Source organism: Colletes latitarsis, chromosome 13 (genome assembly GCF_051014445.1).
Source record: "Colletes latitarsis isolate SP2378_abdomen chromosome 13, iyColLati1, whole genome shotgun sequence".
Taxonomy (NCBI): Eukaryota; Metazoa; Arthropoda; class Insecta; order Hymenoptera; family Colletidae; genus Colletes; species Colletes latitarsis.
The window spans coordinates 9,693,728-9,716,854 of NC_135146.1; the positions used below are offsets into that span (position 1 = coordinate 9,693,728).

Sequence of the window (23,127 nt, forward strand, 5' to 3'; positions counted from 1 at the left end):
TACCGTCTGAGGGAGTGGTGGGGATAGCAGGTATATACTATCGTATAAGTCACGTGTACACGAGCTCGACACTTCGGGCAACTTCGGGAATTAGATAGAGAGCGCTAGTGCGAGTCTTTCCTTCTTGCTCTTGCTACAGCTGAAATACGATCTCGCGATAATCAGTATACGATTCCAAATTTCGACTGCCACAGCATTTTTATTTTTGAATCTATGTAAGGTATAAGGAAAGTATTATAATGAAAGAGAAATTTCGAAAATTTTTTTTGGCGGGAATACACGTTTTAAGACCCCCTAATTACATTATGACTATTTAGGCACCTCCCCCCTATCAATTTTTCTTAAAAATTCGTTTTTAATTTTTAGTAATTTTGTTTGGCTCTCTACAGAAAAGTTGTCCAATACTTTTTTGTAGGTACCCATGAGCTCTACTTCCAGATTAAATTTCAATCAAATCCATTCACTATTGTAGGACTTATGGCCGTTTGAAAATTGGACCATTTTTATGAGGATTTTGTCACTTTACAGGGTTAAGGAACAACTTTTCGAATATTTTTAGAATTTCTACATATTCTCTACTAAAATACGCGTTGTTTGCCGTTTGAAACATTAGAATCCCGCAATAAATTCAGAAGTTATGACATTTTACAGATTCGCATGAAACTTCGGGGGTGCATTTCTGACCTTGGATTTTCGATCAGGAATTTTTTTCTCGATAGTGCGTGGGATTTCGGGGGTATGTGTATTCACCAAAAATGATTATAATTGACCCCTGCAACTAAAAATAATTTTCTTGGAACGATTTGAAATTTTTTAATTTCGCCGAAAAATTTGGTCTCCTTTCTGAATTTTTTTCTCGAAAATGCGTAGAATTTTGGGGGTATGTCTATTCACCAAAAGTGATTGTAATTGACCCCTGCATCCAAAAATAATTTTTTTGGAACGATTTGAAATTTTTTAATTTCGCCGAAAAATTTGATCTCCTTTCTGAATTTTTTTCTCGAAAATGCGTAGGATTTCGAGAGTATGTCTAATAACCAAAAATGATTGTAATTGCACCCTGCAACTAAAAATAATTTTTTCAGAATGATCTGAAATTTTTTAATTTAATTTTTTAATAACTTTTTAACGAAACCTCAGTCAAAAAATTGATATTCTTGATTCTTGTTTTATTTTGACCTCTGGAATCTTTCAATGATGGTCGAACACTTTGTATAACATTTGACTTTGAATAAACATTTGATTTGAATAAAAGTTTTCAATTTTTCTAACATATAAGTTAATTAACATTTTTAAACGTAATAAAAAATTTATTTAAAACCTTTGTAAAAACCATAATGGGAATGGAATAACTATGCTAATTTAAATAAAAATAGTTTTTTTTTCAATACAACATAGATGAACGATCTTTAAATTATACAATCTTTATGTATGTGTACTTTATGGTACAAGTACAGGCGTAAATTATATTTATATCATTTATATTTGTTTTTTCTTCACATTAGGAATTTCTTTATAAAACTAGGTTTTATTCATTTATACGGGTTGCCATAAATTATTATCGCTTTAACAAAATATGAATTCAAATTTACAGTTATCTTAAGGCACGTAATGCTACGTTTTGTATACATTGTTGTATTCCTCTTAATCACTCTTCATTACCATTGAAATACTAGATTTTGTGGACTAACGGCATACAAAAACAATTGGCTATTCGTAGTCTCAGACTAAACTTCACTTGTTCGTGAAGCTCCCAAAAATCAGAATCTGGGTTTAGGGAAAAGTGAGAAAGGTAGGGGGAAGAAAAAGGGTAAAACAGAGAGAGCTTTCAAAAACGAATCATTGGTCAAGGCCCAAGGATAAACGATGAAATTACCAACGAAAGGAATTTGGGATATTTGTAGTTTTGTATGAAGAGAATATGCGCGTAAACATAATAAGATATACAACAACATACATATATAATAATATCAATACAAATGCAACAGAGAAATCGTTATAAATGGTAGACTTTACATATACTTTTTCAAGAATGACAAACGTATTTACCTTTCTTTATCGATCTGTTTTGACACACGGATTAGATTACGAGTATAATGTTTTTTCTATCCATTCTTCCATTGTAAACGACGCCGTATTCGTTAATTCAGGATCTCGTTCTCTAAAGATATCTGCAAAAATAAAGTACGTTATTTTGCATAGCAAATTGAGGTGGGTATAATGTTCTGTTTACTTATCGCTGTACGTACGCTTACCTATCATTGTTTTGAGTCGCACTGCGCACATTATGTAATCATCGAACGTGATCATGCCTTCTTTCGTTCCGTAACGATGTACCAAAATATTTAAAATATGATTATTAAGTCGGTAACCCGCGCTATTTAACGCTTGTCGCAATTCGAATGCACTCAAGAATCCTGACTCGTCTTTGTCGTACAATTTGAAAACCGCCTTAAAATTAAACAGCACTTGTGAAAATTCATTTCAATAATTATTAAACGTACAGTAATTCCCCCTTTAAAGTGACAAGTTTTACACTTGAATAAAATCTTTCACTTAAATTTGTCACTATTTAAATTTTATCGCTTAAAAGGGAAAATAATAGTAACATCTGAAATTAATAGGCGTTTAGACTGAATGTAATTAACGTACCCTCCACTTTCTTATATCGTTCCATAATGTTCTGAATTCTTCGAACCCAAGTTTCCCAGAATGATCTACATCCAGCATAGCCACCATACTACGGCACACATCTTTACTGAATCCTTTATCGTGTGTTTCTGAAATTAGAAAAATACTTCCAACTGTAACATTCGTTGAAATTTATTGCTTCGTGATGAACACTCGACCGAAAGTAAATACTTCTGAAATATTAAAAGACAATCATAAACTGCAATCGACTGTGACAACAACAAACAGACACTAACGCATTGCAAACAGATAGCAATAGACTATACTAACTAGAGTATGGTAGCTGCGTAACAGTTCTTCGCATACTGCATTCCAATTTTAATTAATGATGATTTTTAATCTTGTTGTGGCAAGAAAGCATGCAAAGAAATGTTCAACTGCAGAGCCGTACTACAGTAATGATAAATAAAATTGAATTCGATTCTTTTGTGTGACGGTGTTGTGGGCTATCAGAGTTTTCTCTCCGTAAGCCCAACAAATTACCTTATTATTAATTTAATTTCTTCAAATATTATCATAGAATGAATAAATACTGCGTTCAGCAGCTGCAGTTAAACATCCTGTATTAAAAGAAGAGCTACGATCAAGTCTAAGTAAATATCTAGACACTTGTAAGACTGGTCGACTATTGTACCAACTGACCCATACCAATTTTAATTAATTCTTTTCAAGCGATCTCGTTGATAATTTTTAATCTTATCGTGGTAAGAAAGCATGCAAAGAAATGTTCAACTGCGTACTACAGTAATGATAAATAAAATTGAATTCGATATTTTAGTGTGACGGTGTTGTGGGCTATCAGAGTTTTCTCTCCGTAAGCCCAACACATTACCTTACTATTAATTTAATCTCTTCAAATATTATTATAGAATGAATAAATACTGCGTTCAGCAGCTGTAGTTAAACATCCTGTATTAAAAGAAGTGCTACGATCAACTCTAGCTAAATATCTAGACACTCATTTACAGACATTCGTAACACCGGTCGACTATTGTACCAAGTGACCCATTCCAGGCCCCGAATAGATTCTTTTCCCCCAACTACGATACTCAACGACAGCTAACATTTACAGTCTACGGTGATTTATTAGCTTGCGTTACATACAATGAGATGACCTGGTGTAATATCAAGTATACATGTATAGTAGGTGATGTCTTACCTACGGACTTATTGTACTGTTCATTATTACAAACAATGCCGCACAGCAGTGAGATGATAGTGTCGATAAACGAACCATTTCCTTGTACGGTTTCAGGGGCATGAGCCTCACTACGATGCACCAACTGTGGTAGTTCTACCCGTAACATACAGCTACATGTTAACATTAAATTTTACATATGTACATTCGGGCCAAATTAATCAACGTATACGCTTCACAGCGATTTTTTAACATTGGGTATTTTCCAATTACTTTCACCGAGTAGTGGTATCTTCTATAAAGGATATACAAGAATTACGAACACTAACTGCAGTTAATTTGAATAGTTTTTCAATTTCTAGGTCATCGGTTCTAGTTGCACCTAGAATAAAATTGACATCCTGTATGAACGACAGGTGGAATTTTACCTTTGTTCTAAGACTTTCAATTCTTTTGGTTCCCTGAAATATTAATTGTAACGATTGTTAATTTAGAAATATTTTTAATTGGCGATTGCCATTAGTTGTGAACGATTATAATTTCCATACTTAATGTACAGGTCTTTGCTCAGAGCAGCTGTGTTAATAACTTGCTTAATTAAAAAATGAACACAAATTAAAAATTTCTATTTCGCGTGGCGACCCAAATGTATTTATGTATAATATGTACCAAGTAATACAAAGACAAAGAAACAGATGATTGTACAGAAAGAGAAAAGTGCGAATGATGATGTATTAGCATTCATACAGTAATCGAATCGCGATGAAAACAAATTAATCGAAATGGTGCACCAACAAACTTGTAAAATTAGAATGCACAGAGCTATTTACGCGGATCTGTAAAGTGATTAATGATAGAGAAGCGTAATTAACTACTGTCAATAACAATAAATAATATTAAGTTAAAAAGCATGAAAATTACAGAAGCTTTTCAATAATAAGCAAACAATAAAAACATTGTAACAAAAACGGGAAATCTTCTTCTTGTATATGTTCACATACAAAATTATATCGCAAGTAGTGTCATATAATATATATGTAAATATTCATTTCTAACGAAAGTAAAATAAATGATGAATACCTTTGGAAATCTTATTCGTCGTTCGTCTATCATTTAAATCAAATTGACTACTATTAAAATAAAAACAGAGACAGATATCTAAGAATGCAATTAACATGGGAAACGATGTAAATAATGATACCTTTTCTCATTGCAAAGTCCAAGATTTCTTTCAATTCCATCCAATCTACTTCCATATCTTCGCCAGCAAGCTTCTTGAAGAATTCTCGAACTTTATCCTCATTTCGGTCTGGCTCTGGTTCGTCTCGAACCTTAAAAGAGAACAAAAGTATTCTAATTCGTGAAAGATGATGCAATCGTACGTTGCAAAAGAAAAAGCTATCCCCATATGTACATTAATTTTTGGTACCCATAACAGACTTACATTTACATTGTATTTCATTTATGGAAATTGTTTGTATAGATATACATTATAGCGTGCTGGTTACTTACCGCATCTCCGTCTCCTTGTGTGTTGTCATCTTTAGGATAAATCACCTAGGAGCCAAGCAACACGAACATGCGAATCGTTACGATTTATTAATAAGGATCTAGTCGTCAATTAGTTTCACGCAGTTCATTGTGAAACGGTTATATATGTATATGCATGATTAGATATATAATTAATCTACGCAAACACGAGTACACGTTGAAAGCACTATAAAAGCCCAGCATATTAATCCTTATATCGATAACCAAAATACGGTTGCTCAATAACCAGGGTACAATTTTTTCCTAACCTCCTATATCATGCATCACGTACCACTCTTCCACGAGAGGAAGGCACAGAATGTTTACAACCCCACTCCTGTTGCAGTCTGCTGACTCACAGGTATTGGTCGAAAACAGTGACGAACATCTGTAACAGCCAATCAGCGGACTGCAGCAAGAGTGGGGATGTAAACACGCTGTGCCTTCTTCTCGTGGAAGGACGATACTATTTCCAAAGGTTCTTTTCTAACTATCCAAAAAATGAGAATCCATAACGATTTTGCGATATTACAACAAGGAAACGGGTACCTCGGTACCCTGTTATTGACATAAGGGTTAAACACATGTTATCAGAGTATGGAATTGGTCCAATATCTTTAGTGTGTATTTTTTTTACGTTAATACGTGTTAATACTACGAATTAGTCAAATTACCGTGCGAACCGTGCACATATTTAAAGTACATTGATACTACGTGAGAGATATATTTATTGGTGTTTAAGTAGAATGTATTTATGGAGATTTCTTACCCTGTCATCAACTTCTCCAATACCGACTTCTTCGTCATTCTCCCTGAAAAATAGAATTAGAATATAAATGACGGATTTTCATTGCGCTTGATTTTATCCAACGGAAGGATCACTTACTCCATGTTGTTCTGATTTTCGGAGAAGATTCGGAGCAGAAATTCACCTTCCTCGTTTGGATCGAATGTACTTGGGACTATACAATAGACACCAGGCGGCAATTTGAAGCGACACGTAACTTCTCGTAAATTTATAAATACGGGCGAGCTCCCGACCGATGCATTGTATTTGAAGAAATTGATGTCTAACGGTTTTGGTAGTCGCGCAGGATTCTCCAACTATACATAGAAATAGTTGCAATTGTAAGAATCTTTATTCTGTTACTAAACTTATTCTTTCGTGCATTATTATTGGAATGCGCGCCAATTTATAATCTCTACCTATGCGCCATCTGTCGATAAAAATGTAAAACACATATAAGAGAAGAGTAGTGAGTTGAGTGTGCCACGTTGTGAAAGACACGTTTGTTCAAAAGTATCCTATGTAATAGTGTTTTGATAAAAACTAAGTATGTATATTTTTTACAATATATATTAATTTGTTATGGCTAGAAGAATTTTTTGTCGATCTCGTTCCTCTTTATCCAACAATTATAAATACTTACATGGTATATTGCGAATCCAATAGTTAGGCATTCTGCGCCCATTCTTCTCTGTGCTCGTCTATTTTTCTGCATCAACGCAACGATTACTGTACACTTATCATCATCTTCGTCCGGATACTCCAACGTAATACGATACTGAGGGTTATGCCAAAATGTTTCTGCGACCCGTTAAAAATTTTTAGTTGGTATTTGATGAAAAGAAACTGGAAAATACGTTAAAACGAAAGAAACGTTTACCTAAAAAGTTCCTACAACCTCCAGCCGTAACGCCTCGCACCCATTCGCCTTCGAAGACGCTCATTTCCCATTTCTTCTTACCAGCGTTTAGATCGTCCTCGGTCAACGAGTCCGGATTTAAATTGCATATTTCTAGTTGCGTAAAGTAATGCGTAAAATCTTGAAACGACATCCAAAATTCACCGTCCATGTCGAAAGTTAAGCCCAATTCCTCCTTTTCGTTATCGGAAATAAATCTCCACTCTGGTGATCTATCGAACGAGAAGAAAAATGGTAACTTTCGATACTCGTCGGAAAATGAAAATATTGTGGTTCAAGTTAACCAAGTTGACTTTCCATACACTTTTCCACTAACAAACATTACGAAGGTGAATTGAACTTGCTATAACATTCTAAACTTTCGATGCTGTTTATTGGAATTTCCAAATAACCATTTTTTATCAACATATTTTGGTCGTTCGACTTACTGATCGCTCCACGGACCGTTCCATTCCTCCTCGTTTCCCCAGGGATTCCTAAGTCTAAGTAGAGGTATCCTTCCATAACGATTTGGCGTCTGAATGTCCACGTACTTGACGCGTGTAATACTATAAGCATGGCCCCTGATCAGTCCTTGAGGCGTCTTAGCCTCCAATACGTTTGGATCGGGCTAAAATAGAACGTTTTATTTGTCAGTACATTCGAAGAATTTAGTGATCGGTAGGTGATTGGATTTACCTCTATCGAACAGCCCATTAACGAGTTCCTTTCAAAAGCTTTTAGCAGAATACTGAATAAATTCGGAGGCACTTTGTCCATTTGATACATTTCCGTCACACCGCCCGTAAAGTCTTCCATGGCCTCGCAAGTTGTTCCACCTTTCAGCGCCTCGTACGAGCCATGAAGCTTCGCATAAGCTTTCTCTAGGAGAGCACTCCAAAACTCGTTGCTCTCCGCTGAACGCAAGTACACTAATTCACCGTAATAAGTAGGTAATCTATCGTCGATCACTACGTCCACCCATCTACCGTATTGCCAAAACCTGTAACCAGATATAAATATTATGAAACATGAGATTTTTGGAATAATCCACATACAGTCAGGGACAAAAGCAAGTGGACAGATGATGAAAAAGGATATCAATGAAATTTAATCAATATAACATTGCAATTACATGTTTAAGCTTTGTTTAATATTCATCCTTATAGTATATAGGATATTTAAACAACAATTGAAATAAATATTAACAATCGGTGTAAGCTCAAATTAGGTTTAAATAAATAATGAAACTATTACAGAGAGATAGAAGTAAGTGGACACTACCAATAAATACAAATTAATATTTAGTATTGCTACCTTTTGCTGCAATTACTGCCTCTACTCGTCGCGGCATACTAGTTGCACGATTTTCTATGTAATCTTTGTCAATAGTGCCAAATGCTTATTGTAAATTATTAAAAAATTCCATATTTATCAATACCTACCACAAATTCTCTAACGGATTCAAGTGAGGGCTTTGTGTTGGCCATTCGAGTAACTTACTACCACAGTCACTAAAAAATTTCATACTCTTTTTGGTAACATGTATTGGATCATTGTCCTGCTGAAGAATAAATTCTTCCAAATTCATTTTTATTGTTGCCTCTTCCTAATTTTTGTTGATTACGCTAATATGCTTATTAGTATTCACAATACCATCAATTCGTACTAAAGTTCCAATCCCATGACATGAAAAACAACCCCACATCATTAATGAACCACCTCTAAATTTAACCGTTGGTGTGATAAATGATTTTTTGTATGTTTCATTTCTCTTTCTCCAGACATTTTGCTACTTCTTCAATTGTCGCATTTCAAATTTTGATTCATCAGATCATACTATGTTTTTCCAGAATGATATCGGGATATTAACGTACTTTTTAGCAAAAGGTAAACGTTTTTTCATGTTCTTTTTATTATTATAAGGTTTACACCTTGCCGTACAAGATTTTAGTCCCACTTTGTCTTTGTCTGTGTGTGGTAGTACAACGTTTTCGTCCAGGGTGTCTTAAATTCTCTACAGTATTGTGTACTAAATATGTTTTTCATAGTTTGTCCACTTTACTCTTTGATACTTTATACTTCTGTGCTATAACACGGAAACTTAACCTATCACAACAGTGCGAAAGAATTAAATTACGAATTTGATATGAAATTTCTGATGTTTTTGGCATTTTATATCTAACGTTTAATCTTACTTGTGTGATGCCTGAATAAGCACTGAAAAATTTGTTCGATGTCGCTGTGTGTTAACACAACCCTCATAATGTTTCTATAGAGGGTGTTCTGCTAACCATGGGAAAAATTTTAATGGGAGATTCTAGAGGCCAAAATAAGACGAAAATCAAGAATACCAATTTGTTGATGGAGGCTCCGTTAAAAAGTTATTAACGTTTCTAGTTGCGCCTGTAAATAGGCAACCTGCGCACAACTGCATGCGCGTGATAATGGTTCTCACTCTCAAGACTCGCAACTTTCAACGTTAATAACTTTTTAACGAGGCCTCAATCAACAAATTGGTATTCTTGATTTTCGTCTTATTTTGGCCTCTAGAATCTCCCATTAAAATTTTTCCCACGGATGACTGAACACTCTGTATGTACACCTGTGGGAAAAATTTTAATGGGAGATTCTAGAGGCCAAAATAAGACGAAAATCAAGAATACCAATTTGTTGATGGAGGCTCCGTTAAAAAGTTATTAACGTTTCTAGTTGCGCCTGTAAATAGGCAACCTGCGCACAACTGCATGCGCGTGATAATGGTTCTCACTCTCAAGACTCGCAACTTTCAACGTTAATAACTTTTTAACGAGGCCTCAATCAACAAATTGGTATTCTTGATTTTCGTCTTATTTTGGCCTCCAGAATCTCCCATTAAAATTTTTCCCACGGTTGACTGAACACTCTGTATGTACACCCGTGGGAAAAATTTTAATAGGAGATTCTAGAGGCCAAAATAAGACGAAAATCAAGAATACCAATTTGTTGATGGAGACTTCGTTAAAAAGTTATTAATGTTTGTAGTTGCGCCTGTAGATAGGCAACCTGCGCACAGCTGCATGCGCGTGATAGTGATTCTCACTCTCAAGACTCGCAACTTTAAACGTTAATAACTTTTTAACGAAGCCTCAATCAACAAATTAGCGTTCTTGATTTTCGTCTTATTTTAGCCTCTAGAATCTTCTATTAAAATTTTTCCCAGCGTTGGCCTAACACCCTGTATATTTCTTGTCTCCCAATAATATATCAACTAAGTGTTCATTTACTTTGTCACTCTGGAATTGGTTGATTTTTGTTTAAACGTAATGTCGGTTTACATCGATTGTTAATATTTATTTTAAATGTTATTTAAATATTCCGTATACTATAAAGATAAATGTTAAAGCTGAAACCTTTAATTATGATACTATAGTAATTAAATTTCATATTGATATTCATTTTCATCATCCTCCCATTAAACTGTGTAACTAAAAAGTACATGTAAAAATTTTTCAACAAAATATAGAAATCACTTGGAAGTCATAAAATGTTAGAAATCGCAATTCAGCACACATGTTTGTTATTCGTCTAAAAAGTCCGAATGAACCAACGATTCGCGGAAATATTATTTTTATTCAAACGCTGTAGATACCTGAAATGAAAGATACCGGCGTAATTTTCTTCGAAACTCTGGTCTTCTGGCACTACTTGGAAAAATAAATTACTGTCCATAGTTAGATTCGCAACGGCAGCGAGTAACCAACAATCTCCCAATTCACCCTGCTGAATATCGAATCTGGAGAAACCTTCCACAAATAGCTGTGGATTATCCACGATTTCCTGAAATAAAAACGTTCAAATCGAATATAAAATTCCGTATGAAAACTTCCGGTTGAGAATAAAATGAATACTCAATAATAAATAAAATTATTAATTATTTATATTATTATTGATTATATAATCGTTTGAATTATTAGAAAATTTTCAAATATTCTTACCATCGGACGTTTCCATTCCATATGTCTGTCAGGACTTCTCGAAAAATATAAGGAGGAGTCCGTTGCCGGAAACTCGGGATCTTCGAAGAGTCTGCCCGTTGACAAACATTCTCGCCTGAGTGTGTTGAAGTCTTGAACAGCTGCTCGTGGTCGAAACCCAGATCCTTTTTCTCCTAACTGGAACAACCCATCATTCCTTTTATTTCTTGTAAATAACAAGAATAACAACTATAATATTATAGAACATAATAATAATAATTAAAGATCCTACGATAGCCTACGTTGTAACAGGGCTTTCCAATGAAATTTTTCGTAGTTTTTATGCCCTTATCCTTGCTCGTTTTCTTAACGTTTACAAATTTTGATTCGGAATTTAAACTTCCTTTTCCCGAAGGCACTGCCTCGGAATACGAACCGAATGCGACTTGCGAGATACTAGGAATCGTGCTTCTACGATTTCCATATCTACTATTACTATATTCTAACGTTGACGATGTTTTCAACACTGCAACGCCCTCTTGCATGTAATTCGAGAGCCGATAGTTTGTATATTTACGATCCGGTTCCATGTCAGTATGTATGACCGAATAAAAAAGAACAAACAAAAAGTTTGACCCAGTTTAATGTAACGAGCAAATTGAACTGCTCGGACTCGCGAATACAAGTATACTATTGCAGCATTCTTTCGATTAAAATTATCTATTGCGGCGTATAACCGGAAGAAAGCTAACCACATTGAGTTTAGATTGTTAACTATCGTTAATTGCAGCGAGCTAGGCGTGTGCAGTGTGATGATAATAACACGAGCGATAATCGGTAATAGATTGTCAGAAAAAGAAAATCTCTATAAAAATGTAATTTATTATTTACAGATAAAGGTTAGAGGATTTCCTCTACGAGGAGGATGATTCACAAATACATGTCAATACTTCAAAGAGTGTATCTACACTTAAGAATAAGTGAAACACGTTATACGAATATAGTGGTCGTTCGTTGCAATATTTATATTCTCCTATGTTGAATTTTTATTTAGCATATTATCAAATTTTTGTTCGTCCCATTAATTTCGTGACTAATTTTAAATCTATAAGAAATTTAATCGTCGATGAATTCAATCTCTGTAGGTGAAGGTCCTACAGATAAAGGTTACATAAAAGACGCGTTGTTATCTTAGTCGTTCGTTTCAATCACGCGCGATGAATGAGTGTACATGACGCATGATATAAGTATTTGGTTAATCATAGTTCCAGCAAACGCTTTATGCGAGGTGGAGAATGCGTACGCATTCATTGTGTGTTGCAACCAGGATCAGCGTCAACGTTCTGATCGACATCACCATTAATAATAATCATTTACACTTCTTACTATACAGGGTGATCGGACAACCATGGGAAAAATTTTAATGCAAGATTCTAGAGGCCAAAATAGGACGAAAATCAAGAATACCAATTTGTTGATGGAGGCTTCGTTAAAAAGTTATTAACGTTTAAAGTTCCAAACATTCTGAATTTTTTTCTCGAAAATGCGCAGGATTTCGAGGGTATGTCTATTCACCAAAAATAATTGTAATTGACCCCTGCAACAAGAAATAATTTTTTTGGAACGCTTTGGAATTTTTTAATATCGCAGAAAAATTTGACCTCCTTTCTGAATTTTTTTGTCGATAATCGGTAGGATTTCAGGGGTATGTCTATTCATAAAAAATAATTCTAATCGACTTCTACAATCGAAAAGAATTTTTTTAGAAGGATTTGAGATTTTTTAATTTTCGTCATAAAATTTGGGCGCCTGATTAGAATTTCGTTAAGGAATTTTTTTCTCGAAACTGCGTAGGATTTCGGGGGTATGTGTAATGACTAAAAACGATTGTAATTAGCCCCCACAACCAAAAATAATTTTTTTAGAACGATTTGAAAAATTTTTTTTCGTCAAAATATTTAGTATACTTTCTGAATTTTTTTCTCGAAAATGCGTAGGATTTCAGGGGTATGGCTGTTCACCAAAAATGATTGTAATTGGACCCTTCAACTAAAAATAATTTTCTTAGGACGATTTGAAACTTTTCAATTTTGTTGAAAAATTTGTCTACCTACTCGAATTTTTTTTTTGAAAATGCGTAGGATTTCGGGGGTATGTCTATTGACTAAAAATAATTGCAATTGACCCCCGCAACCGACAATAATTTTTCCAGGGCGATTTGAAATTTTTTTTCTCGACGAAAAATTTAGGCACCTACCCCTTGTCGATTTTTCTTGATAATTCGTTTCTAATTTTTAGTAATTTTGTTTGTCGCTTTATAGAAAAGTTGTCTAATACTTTTTTGTAGGTACCCATGAACTCTACTTCAGAAAAAAGTTTCAATGAATTATATTCACTATTGTAGGAGTTATGACCGTTTGAAGATTGGACCATTTTTATGGAATTTTTCTCATTTTATGGGGTCAAGGAACAACTTTATCAATATTGTTAAAATTTCTACATATTCTACACCAAAATACGCGTTGTTTGCCGTTTGAAACATTAAAATCCTCCAATCCGTTCAGACGTTATGACATTTTAAACATTTGCATGTTTCGGGGGTGCATTTCTGGCCTCAAATTAGATTTTCGTTAAGGAATTTTTTTCTCGAAACTGCGTAGGATTTCGGGGGTATGTGTAATGACCAAAAACGATTGTAATTAGCCCCCGCAATCAAAAATAATTTTTTTAGAACGATTTGATATTTTTAAATTTAATTGTTAATAACTTTTCAACGAAGCCTACGTCAACAAATTCATATTCTTGATATTCGTCTTATTTCGGCCTCTAGAATCTCTCACTAAAATTTTTCCCACGGGTGTACATACAGAGTGTTCAGTCAACCGTGGGAAAAATTTTAATGGGAGATTCTAGAGGCCAAAATAAGACGAAAATCAAGAATACCAATTTGTTGATTGAGGCTTCGTTAAAAAGTTATTAACGTTGAAAGTTGCAAGTCTTGAGAGTGTGAATCACTATCACGCGCATGCAGTTGTGCGCAGGTTGCCTATTTACAGGCGCAACTAGAAACGTTAATAACTTTTTAACCAAGCCTCCATCAACAAATTGGTATTCTTGATTTTCGTCTTATTTTGGCCTCCAGAATCTCCCATTAAAATTTTTCCCACGGGTGTACATACAGAGTGTTCAGTCATCCGTGGGAAAAATTTTAATGGGAGATTCTGAAGGCCAAAATAAGACGAAAATCAAGAATACCAATTTGTTGATTGAGGCTTCGTTAAAAAGTTATTAACGTTGAAAGTTGCGAGTCTTGAGAGTGAGAATCACTATCACGCGCATGCAGTTGTGCGCAGGTTGCCTATTTACAGGCGCAACTAGAAACGTTAATAACTTTTTAACGGAGCCTCCATCAACAAATTGGTATTCTTGATTTTCGTCTTATTTTGGCCTCTAGAATCTCCCATTAAAATTTTTCCCACAGGTGTACATACAGAGTGTTCAGTCATCCGTGGGAAAAATTATAATGGGAGATTCTGGAGGCCAAAATAAGACGAAAATCAAGAATACCAATTTGTTGATTGAGGCTTCGTTAAAAAGTTATTAACGTTGAAAGTTGCGAGTCTTGAGAGTGGGAATCACTATCACGCGCATGCAGCTGTGCGCAGGTTGCCTATCTACAGGCGCAACTAGAAACGTTAATAACTTTTTAACCAAGCCTCCATCAACAAATTGGTATTCTTGATATTCATCTTATTTTGGCCTCTAGAATCTCATTAAATTTTTTCCCTGTCGTGGCCGAGCACCCTCTATAAATAGCACTGGAAAGTTAAACGCAAGCTGCGTGCGCAGTACATTTGCTCGTGTATTTAATTAAGTAATGAAAAGCTGATTAAAGCCATCCAATTATAGAAACTAATGTAATTAACTGTCAGAGGTAGCTTTTATCAAATTGAAATATGTGAACCGCTTAACAGAGATGTTGTTCCCCGATTATGAACACGAAATTATGCTAAGTCAGGGAGATGAGACGAAATACAGTGCAGCGCAAAAGTTTTGTTGTACCATTCGCTTTATTACGAATGATACTGCAGATAAAAATACTTAAGAATATTCATTAACACGTTCACTGTCGTATCAAAACCGTGTAATATTCTGCAAAAGTAAAATTTTGATTTTATACCATTGTAAGCTACATAACCTAAAATTTGTTTCAGTATTTATTTTCGTAACCTAGTTAAAATTCGTAAATTCTATCCTTTATTTTTCTCAATGTCTTAACTTGAGAATTAATTTTTCTAGTATCACAATGGTAAATCCTCTCACCCATGTATGGATGACGTGGCAGTCAAAGTGTTAAATTAAATACTTGAGCAAAAAACCAAACACATCGATCGAAATTAACACAAACACGATTCCAATCTAATGCATAAGCCAGGTGATATCCAACGAACACTTGTAAGACACTTGCAAGAGCAAAAAAACATTTATTCAAATGATGGGTAATTATTCCAGCAATTATAAAAGAAACGGTAATGAATTCGAAGGATATCATTCTAATTATACTAGTTAATTGAATCGACGTGTCGATCTGGCGCCATTACTGCTACCGCAGAAATAACAAAAAATATGAACATTTTAAAACGTTATTTTTTACTTTGTTATTTCGTATGTCGAAGAACGAAATGTTATTCCGGAAATTTTTCCAACTACTAATATACTTTAAGTTGCAAATAGTCCCACAAATAAAAAGAACTTTTTCTCGTACTTAAATCTTTTTAATTTAGTCGTTCGTAATGGAGAAATTCATGTTAACCGGTCAACTGTGTTTGACGACTATATCTGGTCTGGAGAAATGGCTGCATTTTGCATCATGGCGACTATACTCTCCACGAATACAATTTAGTCATCATTTGGTATTTAACACTAGGTTTACGGTACGCGCCAATTCGACAATAAACTTAACGTTATAGGACTCATAAATATTGTTTGTTAGCAATTTATGTTGAATTGAATTGATGCAATGATATGGATGTATCCTCTAATTAACCCCTTGATGTACGACTTAATTCCATATTATTTTTCAAATGTACACTATTTAATTTTGTCTAAAGGGTATAGCCGAATAAGGGGGTCAAATGTGCCCCCAAACCGAATTGAACGAATGATAGGTCATTCGATAGCTAATCCAAAAAAAACCATGTGTGCAAATTTTTAACTTGAAATCTCGACCGTGGGGGTAGTAATGGGGTGAAAACGAAAATCATGTTTTTCAACAATTTCTCTTAACCTATTGAGTAAAAAAATGTAAAAAAATTCAGAGACACTTCGGGTACTGGGACACATATTTTGGGAGATTTTCAGATTTTTTGATCGAAGAACCAGGTAGTAAAAAATAAAAAATCGCAAAAAATGCCGAAAAATGCCAATTACGTATCGAAGGAGGCCCGGAACTACTTTTATACTTTTACAGTAAACACGTATTGCTATTACTATTATTCTCAATTTTTTTCAGATTCTTCATTTTGGTGCGCCGCAGTGAAAAAAAATAAAAACCGATTTTTTCCTCATTTTCTGCGTATTAGAGTAACTTACACGTTGAATTTTTATGCATTCTTCAATATACGAGTGTTTTGTACACTGTTTAATGTTTCTACACTAAGCAGAATTACATAACAATTGAAAGAAATAAAATAAACCAACCGTTGAGCGCAACATCTTCTAAAAAATCAACGATGTTTTCAACGACGTCGTTGGTGCAGCGTTAGGGTGTCCGCCTGTGGAACCGCTGGAAGTTTTTTTACCGTAGGTTCGAGTCTCTCTTTGGGACTTAGAATTTTTTTTTATTCGTTATTTTTTTTTCCAAATTCTAACTATATAACAATGGTTTATATTTATTTATAAATATTCTAAAGGCATTTTACAAATATTTTAACCTGAAATATGTATAAATATAATTTTGGAACGATTTTTGCATAGGATGATTTTCTTATCTCCACATCATTTAAAAATAACTTCAAAAAAATGAAGGATACATATTGTTAAACTATAGCAATATTTAATATACTGTTAAAATCCAAAGTGATTTGAGAATTCGGTTTATGACACAGTTTTCTGGTACATTGTAGTTATTAGGAATCGTTTTTTTCGTAAGATTATTTTTCGTTATTAGTCACTCTTTAGCAAGTTACTCTGTAGCAGACATTCATATTTATCAAAGAAAGAGAAAAAAAAAGGAAAGATCTGCTTGATTGTAGGGGGAGAAGAAGTAATAGTAAGCCAGTATCGAATCTTCTGTTCTAATCCATTCACAATAGTCAAAGGTAAGAGATTTGAAAACTAACATTTCACATTAATGTCAGTTTAAGAGATGTTAATCGTGGTTGACAAAAAAAAAAAGGACGCAAAGACGCTCCAAAATTATATTTATACATATTTCAGGTTAAAATATTTGTAAAATGCCTTTAGAATATTTATAAATAAATATAAACCATTGTTATATAGTTAGAATTTGGAAAAAAAAATAACGAATAAAAAAAAATTCTAAGTCCCAAAGAGAGACTCGAACCTACGGTAAAAAAAACTTCCAGCGGTTCCACAGGCGGACACTCTACGCTGCACCGACGTCGTTGAAAACATCGTTGATTTTTTAGGATATGTTGCGCTCAACGGTTGGTTTATTTTATTTCTTTCAATTGTTATGTAATTCTGCTTAGTGTAGAAACATTAAACAGTGTACAAAACACTCGTATATTGAAGAATGCATAAAAATTCAACGTGTAAGTTACTCTAATACGCAGAAAATGAGGAAAAAATCGGTTTTTATTTTTTTTCACTGCGGCGCACCAAAATGAAAAATCTGAAAAAAATTGAGAATAATAGTAATAGCAATACGTGTTTACTGTAAAAGTATAAAAGTAGTTCCGGGCCTCCTTCGATACGTAATTGGCATTTTTCGGCATTTTTTGCGGTTTTTTATTTTTTACTACCTGGTTCTTCGATCAAAAAATCTGAAAATCTCCCAAAATATGTGTCCCAGTACCCGAAGTGTCTCTGAATTTTTTTACATTTTTTTACTCAATAGGTTAAGAGAAATTATTCAAAAACATGATTTTCGTTTTCACCCCATTACTACCCCCACGGTCGAGATTTCAAGTTAAAAATTTGCACACATGGTTTTTTTTGGATTAGCTATCGAATGACCTATCATTCGTTCAATTCGGTTTGGGGGCACATTTAACCCCCTTATTCGGCTATACCCTTTGTTCGTAAAAGGAATAACCACAAAAAAGAACAGATTTGTTTTACGAATACTTTGCTAATATAAAAATGTGATGATTTTAATGTATGAGACTCGATGACGAGTGTAGCCTCATCATTGTGAAACTTGGTATGGAGAACTTGTGACGAGTCAGACTCGTCATTGTAGGGCAAAGGGTTAAAAGAAAAACTGCATTTTAATGCAACTGTCAACGTAGCGAATTATAATAAAAATATAAGCAACGAGTGTCCGTAAACCTGGTGTTAAATACTAATTTTAGCGAAAATTAAAATATATTCGTTTTCAATATGTTTAGAATCTTTCGAGGTCAAAACGACATAAAACAAACAAGTGAACGATATGAAAAGAGCTCGCCATAGTTGACTATGTCCCCTAACAGAGTAGAGCAAAGTGTGCAAAATTGCACAGAAACTTTTGTATCTCACTGTATCAGGGATCGTGTGTTCTAGATAATTCGTAAATTAGTATTGTGAAGGACGTAGCGTGACAATTGAACATACACGCAGTGGAAAATGAAAGGACGTTATTAAGAATTAGTAACACGATACAATATACAGAAATAAGAATTTCTATTTATTATAATATTCGACGTAGCCATGCTCGCGTATTAGTTTCGAGGCCTGAGAAAAATTTTAATGGGAGATTCTAGAGGCCAAAATAAGACGAAAATCAAGAACATCAATTTGTTGATGGAGGCTTCGTTAAAAAGTTATTAACAATTAAACTGAAAAATTTCAAATCGTTCTGGAAAAATTATTTTCGATTACGGGGGTCAATAACAACCATTTTTTATGAACAGACATACCCCCGAAATCTTGCGCATTTTCAAGAAAAAAATTCGAGAATTTTCGTTTTTTTTTAGAAAAAAAAAAAAAAATTTCAAATCGTTCTAGAAAAATTATTTTCGGTTATGGGGGTCGATTATAATCATTTTTGGTCATTACACATACCTTCGAAATCCTATCCACTTTCGAGAAAAAAATTCGAGAAGGTACTGAAATTTTTAGACGAAATTAAAAAATTTCGAAACATAGTAAAAAAATTATATATAGTTGCAGGAGTCAATTATAATCTTTTTTGGTGAACAGCCATACCCCTGAAATTCTATGCATTTTCGAGAAAAAAATTCAGAAAGAAAACCAATATTTCGGCGAAATTAAAAAATTTAAAATCGTTCTGAAAAAATTATTTTCGATTACGGGGGTCAATAACAACCATTTTTTATCAACAGACATACCCCCGAAATCTTGCGCATTTTCAAGAAAAAAATTCGAGAATTTTCGTTTTTTTTTTTAGAAAAAAAAAAAAAAAATTTCAAATCGTTCTAGAAAAATTATTTTCGGTTATGGGGGTCGATTATAATCATTTTTGGTCATTACACATACCTTCGAAATCCTATCCACTTTCGAGAAAAAAATTCGAAAAGGTACTGAAATTTTTAGACGAAATTAAAAAATTTCGAAACATAGTAAAAAAATTATATATAGTTGCAGGAGTCAATTATAAACTTTTTTGGTGAACAGCCATATCCGTGAAATTCTATGCATTTTCGAGAAAAAAATTCAGAAAGAAAACCAATTTTTCGGCGAAATTAAAAAATTTTAAATCGTTCTAAAAAAATTATTTTTGATTGCTGGGACCAATTATAATAATTTTTGGTCAATAGACATACCCTCGAAATCCTAACCATATTCGAGAAAAAAATTCCTTAACGAAAATATAATTTCAGGCCAAAAATGCTTCCCGTAAATTTTATGCGAATCTTTAAAACACCATAACTTCTGAACGGATTGGACGATTTTAATGTTCAAAAAGCCAAACGTCGTGTATTTTAGTGTAGAATATGTAACAATTATAAAATTATTGGAAAGGTTGTTCCTTGGCCCCGTAAAGTTAGAAACCCACCATAAAAATGGTCCAATTTTCAAACAGCCATAACTCCTGCAATAGTGAATATATTTCAATGAAATTTTTTTCTGAAGTAGAGTTCATGGGTACCTACAAAAAAGTATTAGACAACTTTCCTGTAGAGCGTCAAACAAAATTACTAAAAAATCAAAAACGAATTTTTAAGGAAAATCGACGGGGGGTAGGTGCCCAAATTTTTCGGTGAAAAAAAAAATTTCAAATCGTTCTGGAAAAATTATTTTCGATTGTGGGGGTCAATTACAATCATTTTTGATCATTAGACATACCCTCGAAATCGTACCCACATTCGAGAAACAAATTCGAGTAAATATTGAAATTTTTAGACGAAATTAAAAAACTTCAAATCATACTAAAAAAATTATACTTAATTAGAGGGGTCAATTACAATCATTTTTGGTCAATAGACATACCCTCGAAATCCTACCCACATTCGAGAAAAAAATTCGAAAAGGTGTGAAATTTTTCGACGAAATTAAAATATTTCAAATCGTTCTGAAAAAAATATTGTTAGGTGTGGGGGTCAATCACAATCATTTTTGGTGAACAGACATACCCCCAAAATCCTGCGCATTTTCGAGAAAAAAATTCTGTATTGGCGGAATTTTAAACGTTAACAACTTCTTAACGAAGCCTCCATCAACAAATTCGTATTCTTGATTTTCGTCTTATTATGGCCTCTAGAATCCCCCATGAAAATTTTTCCCGCGGTTGGCCGAACACCCTGTATATATCTACAAAATTTCTAACGTACGCTCTTTTTCCAGAGAAGTATTCGTTCACTTCGAATCCCGAAATCACGCGATATACAATTTGAAAATATTGCGACAACAGTTGTTTGAGCGTCTGATCGTTATCGCGCCGGCGACATTAATTTTAAACGAGTTTCCAAGGAAACTTCCAAATAAAGTTCGCCCAATCGAATAATGCGTCAGCGGCCAAAATTATTCGGTTAAAATTGAAACCGGTCGGACGAGTTTCAGGACGCATACCACTTTAATGTTGAAAAGCGACGGAAGAAATCGTTTGACTTCGACGACTGTCTTAACGAAGATGTCATCGGTACGACCCGAGTTCCCATCGTCGTAGTAACTCATCTTCCTCGTCGACTACGCCCTAACTACGTTACTGGAATTACCACTGATCACTACGTTCGAATAAAACGATCGTTCGACGCGATTTCGAATGGGTGTTCTTTGCTCGCGTTTTTGACGGTTAGTTCTCGTCACGTGTCACTGTACGACGCAGATTGCTTCAGCCGTCATGAACGAAAAGCCGGAGGAAACTCGATCCTGGCTCTTGTCGCGATTTCACCGCGCGGATATAGAACCGTTACGTTGACAAGTCTGGAGCCATGAACTGAGATCATTCTCCTGTTACCCTCGCCGATGTTTCGTCACGCGGCACAACGCACGCGATAATGCACGACGTTTCTTTTTCCTCAACTTTTCAGTGGCGAATGTCTGCGCGCCAGCGAGAACGAATCGAGTGGAATTTAGGTGTGTGAGATACGTGATACCTGATCGTAATTTCGCAGTTTCACAACGAGCGGATGCGTACACACGAGTCGCCGACATAAACACGTTTTCAGGTTCGGCTGCGTTCGACTATGTTCGGCTCCGTTCGGGTGCGATTCGTGCGTCTTCGGTGTGCACGCGGCCTAATGGAACCACCGCGTGCGCCCTCTGCGAGACGTAACGCAAATCAATCTAGAAGCGCGACCCTTTAAACTCCAGAAACGTCCTTGCACCGCAAACACCAATTAACTTCAATTGCTCCGTCGATAAAACGCACATTCGGCAATTATTTCGTATTTTTTCGTCTAACGTATACACAATGTCGTTCCCTACGATTAATGCCCATAGTATTACATGCCAATACTCACTTCCGGCTTATGTGCTTCCCGACGTACAATTTCTGGTTCGATCACTTCCTGTTTCCATCCGTAAGAATAGTTGTTCATTGTGTTCTAGGATCTGACCAACGTGTTTCCGGGATTCTGAAATACTCTTTCCTGTTAGCATTTCGAAACTACGCGGAAATGCAATTCTCGTAATCGCGTGGTAAATCGATTTACTCTGCGAGATACTAATTTCATTGGATAAGATTCGTTAGGAAACGTACGTGCGAGTCCTCCTGTTACGTTATCACGAATGGCGAGCAAGGGCAGAGCGGATTACCGGTTCTGCGTATTTCGACCGAATCGACGCTTGACGCACTGCACCACTTTTCGTAGGTTTACATGTTTTCAACGCAATTCGATGACTTTGCGACCACGCGACCGGAAGGAGGTTTCTTGGTCAGACCTTGAACCGCGTCGCAAATTGTGTCGTTAAACCGTCGTCGGTGTCTCGCGCGTTCGTCACGCGACGTTGACGCGTACGAAATGATTCAACAGTGTCTACCTGAATATACACCTAGTGGTTACGAATACCTACAGTCAGCCACAGATGTAGATAAATAAGTAACGAACTAATTTTTCAAATGAAACTTGTTTCTCACCATGAAAATACATTGTATATTTTTATGCATAACTTTGGATATGGTTTTCTCTGTTTTCATCGATAAAGAATAATGTTTACCTTTTTACTGTTGGCGTGAATAGTTACTAGGTAGTAATTTATAGAATAATTTGTTATTATTGATATTGTACAGAAGCAGCACTTGTCGCGATACAAACTGAACGATTTTCACTGTACTGTACGACACTATACATACGTATACTTGTATAGTTCACCTACTAGCTGAACTATACATACAGGGCGTTTGGCCAACCGCGGGAAAAATTTTAATGGCGGATTCTAGAGGCCAAAATAAGACGAAAATAAAGAATACTAATTTGTTGATGGAGGCTTCGTTAAAAAGTTATTAACGTTTAAAATTACGGTCGAACTGAATTTTTTTCTCGAAAATGCGCAAGAT

General features: G+C 34.8%; 1 protein-coding gene across 9 annotated transcripts; it reads right to left on the reverse strand.

Moving 5' to 3' along the window:
- Positions 1 to 1,361: 1,361 nt before the first annotated feature.
- Positions 1,362 to 22,648, reverse strand: LOC143349253 (calpain-A-like). Of its 9 annotated transcripts, XM_076780343.1 has the most exons (16): positions 22,330 to 22,648; positions 22,091 to 22,204; positions 11,022 to 11,198; positions 10,676 to 10,863; positions 7,744 to 8,047; positions 7,494 to 7,675; positions 7,027 to 7,277; positions 6,790 to 6,947; positions 6,246 to 6,463; positions 6,129 to 6,171; positions 5,342 to 5,386; positions 5,031 to 5,160; positions 3,851 to 3,985; positions 2,653 to 2,780; positions 2,256 to 2,451; positions 1,362 to 2,171 (listed from the first exon to the last, which is right to left on the reverse strand). In XM_076780343.1, the coding sequence occupies exons 2-16, from the start codon at positions 22,166 to 22,168 to the stop codon at positions 2,086 to 2,088; spliced, it is 2,319 nt and encodes a 772-aa protein (XP_076636458.1). In that variant the 5' UTR covers positions 22,169 to 22,204; positions 22,330 to 22,648; the 3' UTR covers positions 1,362 to 2,085. The 9 variants fall into 9 exon arrangements, with proteins under 9 accessions (XP_076636458.1, XP_076636459.1, XP_076636457.1 ...); XM_076780344.1 differs by having other exon boundaries at positions 22,091 to 22,648; XM_076780342.1 differs by lacking the exons at positions 22,091 to 22,204; positions 22,330 to 22,648 and adding an exon at positions 21,198 to 21,704.
- Between the last annotated feature and the right edge of the window lie 479 nt (positions 22,649 to 23,127).

Excerpts from the sequence above, each read along its gene's own strand:
- LOC143349253 (XM_076780338.1), bottom strand. The coding sequence starts at position 11,590 with ATGGAACCGGATCGTAAATATACAAACTATCGGCTCTCGAATTACATG. Across the intron at positions 7,278-7,493 it reads AACGGTCCGTGGAGCGATCA|ATCACCAGAGTGGAGATTTA; the intron begins GTAAGTCGAACG and ends CTCGTTCGATAG. Across the intron at positions 2,781-3,850 it reads ACAGTACAATAAGTCCGTAG|AAACACACGATAAAGGATTC; the intron begins GTAAGACATCAC and ends TTCTAATTTCAG.